Below are 12,500 nucleotides of genomic sequence, written 5' to 3'. Positions count from 1 at the left end.
GTAGATCTTGGATCAGGATGCAAGTGAATATCTCGTGTTATTAATCTTGTAACCATGTGATTACCACTGCGGCAGGACGAGACGGATCGCTTTGTAATTTCAACTCCTGGCCTCACCGAGGGTCTGTGCTCATGTGCATTCTGCAGCACCAATGTCCTCACACACACACCCACACACACATACACACACACACATCAGTATACAGTTATTGTAAACGTAGCTTTTGTTCAGTCCCCATGTGTCTGTTGTGAAAGCGGTAAAGTCTTCATCAGTAATGCCATTCTCTGTTGTTCTCTGGAACAAAACGGGTATTACGTGACGGCTAGAACGAGCTCTGGATGGGATCGCATTTATTGGCTCGAGTGCCTGGACGAGGTCTTTGAAGTCACGAGTTTTGTGCGGATGAAAGCGCTTGTAATGGAGCGATGTACCGGGCAAAATGACTAATAAGAGCCTAGTGAAGAATGAAGCACTTGGAAAGTTTCAGTTCGAAAAGTTTTAAGTGGTCTCCTTCTTCGGTTTTAAGTGGATGAGCAAAAGCAATTAACGCACGCGTTCTTCAACTCGCTGTGCAGGAGGATACAAAAGGAATCAGATGAAACGGGGAGTTTATAATATATTGAGTTTAATTTATACTCGTGTTTGTGCTGTCGGGAGTCTAGAAGACGAGTCCGTTTGTGTTCTTATAGACGTTCAGCCAGAGTGAAAGTGTTACTGCGTCTGCACTGACACACACACACACACACAGTCCATCCATCCATGTTCTGTACCGCTTTAACATTACAACAGGGTCGCAGGGAGCCCTGAGGACTCAGCAGGGGACACCTGGACACACACACACACCCGTTCACACACTTCAGACAATTTATATATGCCCGTTAGCCAACAACACATGTATCTGGACAGAGAGAGGAAACCGGAGAACCTGAAAGAAACCCGAAGCACAGGGAGAAAATAGAGATTCCGTACCTCACAGCATGGAGGCATGAATCCAACCCCCCGACCAGGGAGGCGCGAAGCAAACGTTCAGTAACTACTTAACCGACCTCACACCATTCTTCCATAAAGGTTATGTAGAGCAGAAAGCTCTACATCACAATATCAACACCTCTTTCTGTGGTAAATGACGTCTTTTATTATCTCTTTACTATAAGCTTTAGATTACATGGCATGTTTTCCATAAAAGTTATGAACGAACCGTTATGGGGCTGAACTCATTGGGGATTCGAACTCATGACCTTCTGATCAGTAATCCCAAGCCCTAACCACTAGGATACGTCTTATCCACAATAAGGAGCTGATGCCCCGGCACTGCCAAGCTGCCACCGTTGGGTCCTTGAGCAAGGCCTTTAACCCTCTCTGCTCCAGGGGGGCAGTAACATGGCTGACTTTGTGCTCTGACCCCAGCCGCCAAAGTAGGGATGTGTGAAGACAGAATTTCACTGTGCTGTAATGTATATGTGACAAAATGAAAGACTTTTATTGTGTCCTAGCTTCTGACGGTCTGTTATATCGTGCTGTATCAGGTAGTGGAAAATTGAGGGGAAAAAAAGACAACATTTTTGATGTAGGTAAAAGTATCCTGAGACCAATCCTGTAAACCTGCGTTTGTCTCCTATCCGTATCGCCAACTCTACGTACGTCGGATCACTTGTGTAATATATCAGTCGAAGGCACTCGTCTTTAGCTGGGTAGTTAGTTTTCAAAGCCGTTTGCCAACAGTTTTTCTGTCTCATTAGGAGGCAGATTTGTGAAGCGAGTAATTTCAGCCCCTCGTACACTCCGAGCTCCCGGACGTGTTAAGCGGGTGACCTTTTGCCTTGGCACCTCGGTTTCCTGACGGCACCTAAAGGACATGGAGCCCAAAATAGTTGAGGCTTTAGGGCACAGATCTGTGTGCAGAAGTCACACCTACTTGGTCATGTCCACAACACACTCAGTGCCAGGCAAACAGTGAGTCAGTGTTTACACACATCTCATGTCTGACTCTGCCCCGTCCTGCAGGGCAGTTAATGGTCCAAGGACAACTTCCAACTGGACAGATAAAGGTAAAGAGTCTTAGCTTTAGCTGTCAGCTCTTTACCTGTGACCCTGAGAAGGTAGTTAATGTTAACCTGCCAGTGGCTCAGTGTGCTTCTGAGCCCCAGACTCACTCCAGCCTTCTAATGTTAATGTACATCTGTAAAAAGGTCTTTTTCTCTCCCTTTCTTTTCTAATCTCACTCCAAATTTCTTTTCTTTCTTTCTTTCTTTCTTTCTTTCTTTCTTTCTTTCTTTCTTTCTTTCTTTCTTTCTTTCTTTCTTTCTTCTTATGTCTTTGTTTGTCTGTTTCTTTCTTTCTTTCTTTCTTTCTTTCTTTCTTTCTTTCTTTCTTTCTTTCTTATGTCTTTGTTTGTCTCTTTCTTTCTTTCTTTCTTTCTTTCTTATGTATTTGTTTGTCTCTTTCTTTCTTTCTTTCTTTCTTTCTTTCTTTCTTTCTTTCTTTCTTTCTTTCTTTCTTTCTTTCTTTCTTCTTATGTCTCTGTCTGTCTGTTTCTTTCTTTCTTTCTTTCTTTCTTTCTTTCTTTCTTTCTTTCTTTCTTTCTTATGTCTTTGTTTGTCTCTTTCTTTCTTTTTCTTTCTTTCTTTCTTTCTTTCTTTCTTTCTTTCTTTCTTTCTTTCTTTCTTTCTTTCTTTCTTTCTTTCTTCTTATGTCTCTGTCTGTTTCTTTCTTTCTTTCTTTCTTTCTTTCTTTCTTTCTTATGTCTTTGTTTGTCTCTTTCTTTCTTTCTTTCTTTCTTTCTTTCTTTCTTTCTTTCTTTCTTCTTATGTCTCTGTCTGTCTGTTTCTTTCTTTCTTTCTTTCTTTCTTTCTTTCTTTCTTTCTTTCTTTCTTTCTTATGTCTTTGTTTGTCTCTTTCTTTCTTTTTCTTTCTTTCTTTCTTTCTTTCTTTCTTTCTTTCTTTCTTTCTTTCTTTCTTTCTTTCTTTCTTTCTTCTTATGTCTCTGTCTGTTTCTTTCTTTCTTTCTTTCTTTCTTTCTTTCTTTCTTTCTTTCTTTCTTATGTCTTTGTTTGTCTCTTTCTTTCTTTCTTTCTTTCTTTCTTTCTTTCTTTCTTTCTTCTTATGTCTCTGTCTGTCTGTTTCTTTCTTTCTTTCTTTCTTTCTTTCTTTCTTTCTTTCTTTCTTATGTCTTTGTTTGTCTCTTTCTTTCTTTCTTTTTCTTTCTTTCTTTCTTTCTTTCTTCTTATGTCTTTGTTTGTTTGTTTCTTTCTTTCTTTCTTTCTTTCTTTCTTTCTTTCTTTCTTTCTTTCTTTCTTTCTTTCTTTCTTTCTTTCTTTCTCTCCCTCGTGTTTGTCTCTTTCTTTCAGAGCTGTGATTAATGTCAGCACATCGATCGAGTCCTTTCATCTTTTTCCTTTCCCGATTAGACGTGTAGATAAGAAGCTCGTCTGTTGCTCTTCTGCTCCTGTTTGTTTCAGGGAGGAATCGATGTGAATCGCTCGATTTTCTCTCCGCTTTACTTTCTCACTGTCCAGCATGAAGCGAAACAGACGATCTTATTAATCTGTAAGCTTATTATTCACAAGGACATTTTCCTCTGACCTTGTCCCAGAACTCTTTCAGCATGGACTAAAATGACAGGAAGCACATTTTTTTAGTCTTCCCTTATCGTCAGAAACCACCTCTGGCGTTAAATATACCAAGAGCCGCGATCTTTGGACGGTCCGTCCTACACATCTTCTCTCCATTCACCTTTCCTTCCACTTGCCTGACAGTCTGAACAATAAAATATGACTGACATCACTTTTTCTTTTTCTTGAAAAGTAACATTTTTTATTTGACTTTATCTCTCCACTGTGACCACTCAATGCCATCAGCACTTTTTCAATACGGGCCGGTGCGTCCCACAGGGTTAGAAAATGCGTGCCGGCAGACGGTGAGAAAAAAGTGTGAATGCAGCTTCGTTACCCTGGAGAAAAACTTTTGTTTCTTTGTCAGTCCAGACTGCGCAAAAGAGTCCTCAGTCCAAAACTCAGTTGAATTTCTGTCTTTTTATTTTATTTTATTTGATTTTTTTTGAAATCTTTACAAAAAACAAAAGTCGCATAAAAAAAGCTCTGAAAACATCATGTTCACATTTCGCTAAATGAATAGAAAAAAGAACGACAAGAACCTCAACCTTCCTCTGTGTCTATAAAGAAAGCCCGGATTATTGTGTGAGATGTAGTTGCTGCATATAGAGACATAAAGCATAACACACACGCGCCTAGCCTCGAGACATGTACAAATAGACCTTGTTCTCCTTTGCGTCGGTCTGGATAAACTCTGTACAGTCGTGAGCGCATGCACATTATCACATGTTGCCTAGCTACAGCTTGGAGCGAGGAAAACGCTGTGGGGTTCATGTAGTACAGCAATCGCTATATTACTCTCAGCACACGGACAGTTCAGTAATCCTCCTCCCTGTAGCGTGGCTTGTCCAGAAGCCGCTTATGTATTTATTTATATATTTATTTTTTTGTTTATTTAAATTCAACTGTAGTTGATTTTTACGACCAGGTAAACATCATCCCGCTCTCATCGCTCTCCATGCTCGGCACTTCTCCTGACGCGTGTGCAAAGAGCTTCTTTAATCATTTATTTCTCCATACTGGTGCACGTTATTCCTCCTCACTTTATTTATTTATTTATTTGTTTGTTTGTTTGTTTATTTATTTGTTTATTTATTTCTGCATCTATTAACCCTCATACATACAGATCAATCAGCCGCACCTCCTAAAACTCGAACTGAGGTTATTCACTGGTACTAATGCTGACGCTGCTGCTGCTGAGGATGAATCCACACGACAGCCTGGAGATACCTGGGACTGCTGTGGATGAAGATGGATTTAGGACCGTAAATGCCTCAAACGGTTTTCCACTTAAGTCTCAATCAGTGACCACTTCAGTAACTGAATAGACCTCATGTTCAAACTAGAATGAATTTCCCGGTTACACAATTGCACTTCCGGTCCATATCGTACACAGTTATAGATGTGAAATGATTTCTGATCGCACTCTCTGACTTTCCTTTTGAGTCTCGTTCCTCTCAAGGTTTCTTCATTATTATCTCAGGGAGCTTTTCCTCACCGTCACCTCTGACTTGCTTATTTAAAACGAATATTTTATATATATATATATATATATATATATATATATATATATATAAAATATAATATATATTATATTATATAGATCTGAGACCTGTCCTTAATTGTTCCTGATGTGTTCAGAGACATAACGAAGACTAAAAAAAACACGACATTTTCTCTGCGTGTAATTATAAAATTTCTCTACAGCACACAACACACTCGATCAAAGCCAGATGTTCACACTTTGTAGGGAAAAAAGCTTACGCAATGGATGGAGTGTAAATCAAAACAATTCTGCGTCGGTCCGGTGAAATATTTATTTGGATTATTATTTGGATATTATTATTCCGTATTTATGGATTCATGATTTTTCCGTGACATTAGACAGATTTTTGGAAACCGTTATTCATTTATGGCGTTTGGCAGACGTCCTTATCCAGAGAGACATACATTTAACATCATTTTATACAACCAAGTAATTAACGGTTAAGGGCCTTGCTCAGGGGCCCCAGCAGTGGTAGCTTGGTGGATGTGGCATTCTAACTCACAACCTTCTGATACCACGTCCCCACAACCTACACTTCACTTCAATTCAATTCAATTCACTTCACTTCAATTCAATTCCATTCAGTTTTATTTATATGACACCTTTAACAATGGACACTTATCTCTAAGCAGTAATACAGAAATAAATAAATCATCCATTCAAAATTGATCCCTATAAATATATATGTAGATGTGTATAGATTCAGGATGTATATTTTACATCTATTTATACTATATTTTGTTCCTAACGAGCGTGCCAGCGTTGACGGTGGTGAGAAAAAATCGTCACGAGAAAGAAACCTTTAGATGAACCGGACCCGTAAGAGAAGCCGTCCTCATCCGAGCGACACCAGAGAGCGTGATTCATAAATAATTCCTATTCTCTCTGTTCTCTATGGGCAAAAAGAGCAGTTTGTGTAACCATGAAATTCATCCTAGTTTTAACATGGTCTGTTTTGTTAGACTCGGATACGTCCACGATCTCCTTGTCGGCTCTCAGAATCAGGACTGGCTATGAATAGACCAGCAGAGTGAATCCCAGCGGTGGCACTTCTCTCGTATTTTTTTTACCTCCGTTTGTATGGGGACTTGCCTCATCTTGGACTCTTCACTAGCAGAGAGAAGCACACTATGTCTGATGCAATGGTCTTGCAAATCGAATCCACTTGCGACTGCAATTATTTTCAGCTTTGCTTAATTCACTCGACTTTCTCAGACGTCTGACTCGCCGAAGCACTCCCGTGTCCCTGACACCCAACACCCCCACCCCCGCACGCCCAAAAACCCTTCATTAATCATTTACCGCAAGCAACTTTACTGAATTTTCAGCCACGTCACTTTCGCTAGGATACAATTTATTTCCAGCGTTTTTTTCTCTCCTTTATTTTCAAGTCTTTTAGCCGCTCGAGTTCGTCACCCGAGTCATAGAGTGCATTTCTCAGTTCAGGAAGTTTCACACACCACCTTGGTGCTTCAGTGACTCGAAGGCGATGCAGAATCACGGGAATAAACAACAGCTCTCTAGAGACCATTACAGAGACCCTCCCTTGTTTTTTTTTTTTTTTTCCCTCTCTCTTTTTTTTTTTTCCCTTCCTCCATCCAGCGTGAGTCATTTCACCAACCCGACTCTGAATTTCTGTGCTACGGAAAGCTCTTATCACTTGTTCCTTCTCTCAGACTAGTCATCTTCCCTGACAATGCATCCGGACCGTAATGGAACCTGACAACCGTTTCCCAATGCCGTACTCGTCTGAAGAACTGTACACGTGTCCACTTCCTTTACTGTCGTCTCAGAAACGCTGTCCCCAACCCCCGTTTGAAGGAAACGCTATTGCTCTGATCTTTATTTCTCACAATCTTAAGAGATATTTAGTCCATTTAAAATGTACCGTTATTCCTGTGGACAAGATTGCTGTTCTTTTTCTTTATTTGTCTTGCCTCGTTTTTTTGACCTGTCTAGCTGTGGCGTTTCTACCTCTCGCTATTTCTGTGTCTCTCTTTGTCCATGCTGTCTTTTGTATTTCTTCTGCCCTGTAGTTTTTCGGGACTTGTTCCTCGTCCTTGTCGTCAAAGGCGATATCGTCAGAAAACCTCAGCGCTGAAGCAGGCTGGTCATCTTGCTGTAAATTTGTCAGGACCACGCGAAGTTAGCAAGCAGAATCCATTCTTGAAATAAAACATCTGAGTAAAAGTGGTGCTCTGGTGTCTTGGCCTGAAGAGTAGCTGAGTATAGGCTAGCTAACGTAATACGATAAAGTTTGGCATGCTAGTTGGATAGTTATAAGCGTTAATATAATACAAGGAGTATGTGACGGAAATAAAGATAACTGCCTAAGCGCTTCAGTGGTTGGTGTAGTCAACAGAAAAGAAGCCTTTTTTTTTGTCACATATACAATACAGAACAGTGAATATTCTTTCATCGTATATTGCAGCTTTTTGGCGGTTGAGGTCAGAGCGCAGGGTCAGATATGATACAGCCACCCTGGAGCAGAAAGGGTTAAGGGCTCAACAGTGACAGCTCAGCAGTGCTGGGGCTTGAATCCTGATACTCCGATCAACAACCCAGAGCGTTAACTGCTTGAGCCACTACTGTCCAAATAACATTATACTAACATTTATCAGTGGGTGGAGCAATTAGATTTTCAAAACAGTCACTAAAGTGAAACATTCTAGAGGGAGATTTGGTGTTTGTGTATAAATTCAGCAATATATATATACAGTATATATATATATATATATATATATATATATATGAAGAGCTCTTTTCCAAAACGCGATAAACGGCAAAATAAAAAACAAACGAGTTTGACATGTCGTTTTGCTGTGTTGTGAACCTATATACTGCTCCATCAAGGTTTCATGCCAAAACGCTATATTTCCTTGTTTAAAATGTACTGCAAGATGCAGTTCCTTTCCAAACCGCGATAAGCGCCAAACCTGTTTTTTGCCAAAACGCTATATGTCCTCTCTCGACCAATCAGAATTCGGTGAGCGTTCGACGCAATCCAACATGTCGGCGGTCTGAGGCGAGAGATGTTTGTTTGTGCGCAGTCTTCAAAATGAGTGTAGGAGATTATTTCTATTCTTAAAGTTATGTATTTCCCTGATGTCATATGTTGCATGTTCTCTTGTTGGTTTATGTCTCTTTTTATAAAAAAAAAAAAAAAAAAAAACATTTTTAAAATAAAGGATGGATTTATAGCGTTTTGGAAAAAAATAAAAAGAAACTTTGAATTTATATTCAACAAAATTGTTGTTTCATTTAACAATCAATGTTTAACATGTTCAGACTGAGCCAACAGACCATTTTAACAGGATAAATTGAATATAAACAAAATGTGTGGGTCTAGGTAAAAAAAAGTCATCTTCATAAAAACTATTAAAATGGATTTATAGCGTTTTGGAAAAGAGCTCCTCATATATATATATATATATATATATATATATATATATATATATATATATATATATATATATATATGTATAATATCATATACAGGATGATGGAGAAGATGTGTGTTCCACTGATCTTCACTTCCATTGCTAGTCGCTGTACCTAGTTTGCTCCATATTTGTATAAAGTCCAACTGTTGCTTAGAATCTAGTCCCTAACAGTTGCTGTCACTCACATCCATATGTCATCTGCTCTAGGTAACGATGAACAACGAAGCGAATGATCTCCAGCTCACGGTCACTGCAAGTAGCTGTATGTGTGAACATGGATGTGTGTGTGTGTGTGTGTGTGTGTGTGTGTGTGTGTGTGTGTGTGTGTTTTCACTCTCCGGCTTGGTATCTGAGCAACGTCCTTGTGCCACACGGTGATCACGCCCCACTCTTTACCTCTCATAACAATATCTTTATTTGTTAGGCTTCAGAGATGCCGAGCGAAACAGAGTGATGGAAATTGAAATGATTTTTTATTTGTTATCTGCGTTAAATAAATACTCCCAATGCAAGAATCTCATACTATCTGCTTTGGATGGTTGCCACCATCAGGTTGTTTCTCATGGGCATAGTGTATGTGAATATAGATGCCAACATGCTGTCAGCTTTCTCTCTTTCTCTCTAGAAATGTCAGTCAGTAGAAATTGTGAAATATATATCAGTGTGGTGGTGCAGCAGGTAGCGTCGCTGCCTTAAAGCTGTACTTCAGCTCTAGTGTTGTGTAACTGGAGTATAATGTTCTTCCAGTGTTCCTGGGTGCTTCTGATAGAAGCTCAGGGGTTTATATGCCAGTAGGTGAATTGCCCATGCTAAAAATCATGAACGTGTATGTACAAGTGTGTGTACACAAGCGGCAAATAAAAAAGCTTCCTATACCGGGGTTTTTTTTGTCCTGACTCACATCCAGAATTCCTGGGACAAGACCTGGAACCAATATCATCCTGACTAGGAAAAAAAGTGGTTACTTTTCTACAAACGTGTCACATGTCGCTGCACAATGTGGCCTGGAGTTGCAGATTCACAGAATTTATTTCTCATTAGTGTTTAAGTCTCTCTTTGCTTCAGGAGTTTCCTCCAGGTTTCCTCCAGTTTCCTCTCTCAGGCCAAATGTTCAAAACTAAATTGTACGCATCTGTTTCTGGCATTGTGATGATCTTTTAGTGCCGAATCCTCTGACATTCACTTCAGCATTTGTGTCAATATCAGTATCTGCTCAGTATCTGGATTCATTTGTAAGACAAAAGTGTGTGATGTGAGAACACGAATCGCGATTGTGTGTCGAATTTATTCGACGTTGCACGAATCCGCATTTTCTCCTAACGAGAAATTCTTTTGCAGACGATTGCACAGGCCTGAAATTAGCAGACGCACAATAACTCGCTCGCTCCAGTTTGTTTTTGTGCATCGTTTTTTTTAACAAGCAATTAGACCACGGTTTCTCAACCGAGCCTGCGTTTTTTTTTGTGTTTTTTTTTTTGCCAATACGTGATTTATTTAGTTTTTGTGTTTGTGTTCATTATAATTCAAATGAAAAAAAAAACAAAAAACAGCAGTTTATCAGCAGCGTTAATGAGATGAGATGTTTGTGTAGGATGTTTTGTAAGTTTCAATGTGAGCTAAACTTAATGTTTAATGTTTGTGCTTTCGCAGCCTTACAGTGCTACTGTCACCGCTGCCCCAACTCGACGTGCAACACAGACGGTCTGTGCTACTTCGCCATCACCAGGTCGGCCAGCGGGAATAAGAAGGACAGCTGGTGTATCAGCGACAATGAGCTGATCCCACGCGACCGTCCCTTCATCTGCGCACCGTCTGGCAGGGACAACACGGGCGTCTACCCCATGTGCTGCAACACGGACTGGTGCAACAAAAACCCCAACATCGGCGACATACCAGGTCAGGACGCACTACAAGTATTGCACAATTCCAGCCCTAGCGAGTGTCATTATCTTAACACTGTCCAAGCGTGATTTTCTTCTCCTCCTTCTTCTTCTTCTTCTTATTATTAGTAGTAGTATTTAATAATGATAACTAAATAATTAATAATAATAATATGTCATTTTTATTGCTTAGATTCTCTGCTGAATACAATCATTCAGACAAAATTTCATAAGTTTTAATAAGTTAATTCTAATGATCAGGCATCTCTTAATCACGTTGAGGAGTGTGGATGATTATTTATTTATTTATTTGTTTGTTTGTTCATTTATTTTTAATGTTTTTTTTTTCACTTTTGTTTGTTAAAGTTGTTTTTTAGGTCAATAGCCTACTATGGCTGGGGATCATGGGGTGTTAACTGAATATACTGCCTACACACACACACACAGACACACACACACACGCACACAGACACTTACTTTTTAATTTTTTTTCTTTCTTCTGCAGGAAGTCTGTTATTTAGTTATTGATGTGGTTTATTGCATGACTTCAATTGTAACTTTTACATTTCCAGCATTTTTTATTATAAATTTTTTAAAAGTGCCTTATAGTCTGCATCAGTATTATCCTCACGCTGGTATAAATAGTTTTAGGTCGAAGCATAGTCTGGGCTAAAACCCAGTCAGAGTGCAAACTGCGTCTCGGTCTGATGACAGACAGTGATTCAGCTGTTGAAGCAGTCAGGGAAAGTTCACACCACCACCTTAGTGCCACAACACAGAAGCAGAAGAGTCTTCCCTCATGTCATCCTGAGACACGGCGCGTGAAGTGCAAAAGCTTCGACATCTTGGACTGAAACGCTTAAACCGAAATAAAAAAAAAATTATTCACATAAAAAAGCTCAGTGAAACGAAGAGGACGGAGGAGCAGCGCAGGCTAGAAGAGGTGTAGATGAACTCTACATATGATTCATGTGTAATAGAAATGCTAACAGAAAACCCGAAGGCAGGACTGGGGGCTTTTGCTTAGTGCAAAACAGAAGAGCAGCGAATAAGTGGCCCGTAATGTCAGGTGTAATAGAGTTAACAAGAAGGCTGAATTCAGATACACTGAAATTTCTACCCAATGTAGAAAGCTGTGTTGTCCAATTCTGCAGGAAAAGCAGACGCACAGAGGATGTGCTACATTATTCTTATCATTCTAGCAGCATTCATTCATTAGAATGGCTTGTTATATTTCTTATTTTTTATTAGTAGTAGTAGTAGCACTGTGAAAAAAAAATATTGTCTATCATTTTTCTTGTAATTAAGATTCCCGACTTGTACTGAAATTCAGAAAGAATGTTCAGCCCAGTTCACGTCATGACCCTTAACAAAATGTCTACAAAACTGCTTCTCTTGTGGAAACACAAACACATGCACTATGTACACGAACACCTAGCGGATGGCTTTTACAAGCGTGGTATCGTCTGTAACGGAACATTACCGGTTTTTGTTAACCAGAAGTACAAGCCGATTCCCAGTCAATGGCAAGGACGTCAAAGCTCGTAACGCACCGCAACTAGCTTTCGCAGAATACAGTGAATAGTAAACAATATAAAAAAAAAAATATTTAAACTGTAAGGTGTCTCGTGCACCAGAGTGTCGTTGATGCCTATTTTTTTTTGCCGTCACGCCTGGTAGCTCCGCCCCTTTTCTGCTACATAAACAAAGCTGTGAGCATCAAGTACATGAAGTGTCCAACATTCACACTTGCTGAATAAGTGCACTACTATTACTGCTTCCTCCATTTATGTCAGACACGTATACGGAACAGCTTATATTTATCTCATTTATACACCGGAGTGTTGGAGGATTAAGGGCCTTTCTCAGGGGCCCAGGAGTGGCAGCTTGTGCCCCGTTTCCACCGAGGCAGTTTGAGTGCTGGTTAGGAACTTAATTTGAAACCAGTTCTTTCTTTTACGACAGCCAAAGCACCGGCTCTGAACCAGGAAAAGTGGTTCTTAAGTAGCACCAAAACGTT

At 39.7% G+C, this 12,500-nt stretch overlaps 1 protein-coding gene across 2 annotated transcripts in view; it reads left to right on the top strand.

Moving 5' to 3' along the window:
• The window catches only part of tgfbr1b (transforming growth factor, beta receptor 1 b), a 73,619-nt gene that overhangs the window by 19,727 nt on the left and 41,392 nt on the right, over positions 1-12,500 (top strand). Inside the window, exon 2 of one of the 2 annotated variants that reach the window (XM_060869651.1) lies at positions 10,251-10,496. In XM_060869651.1, coding sequence (XP_060725634.1) covers positions 10,251-10,496 — 246 coding nt within the window. Of the gene's footprint in view, positions 1-10,250; positions 10,514-12,500 lie in introns of those variants that run through there. The other variant, XM_060869652.1, reaches the window with a different exon arrangement.

The sequence above is a fragment of the Tachysurus vachellii genome, chromosome 5, assembly GCF_030014155.1.
Source record: "Tachysurus vachellii isolate PV-2020 chromosome 5, HZAU_Pvac_v1, whole genome shotgun sequence".
In the NCBI taxonomy this organism is placed as follows: domain Eukaryota; kingdom Metazoa; phylum Chordata; class Actinopteri; order Siluriformes; family Bagridae; genus Tachysurus; species Tachysurus vachellii.
Note: the sequence above shows the minus strand (reverse complement) of the source record. Positions and strands in the feature narration are given on the sequence as shown.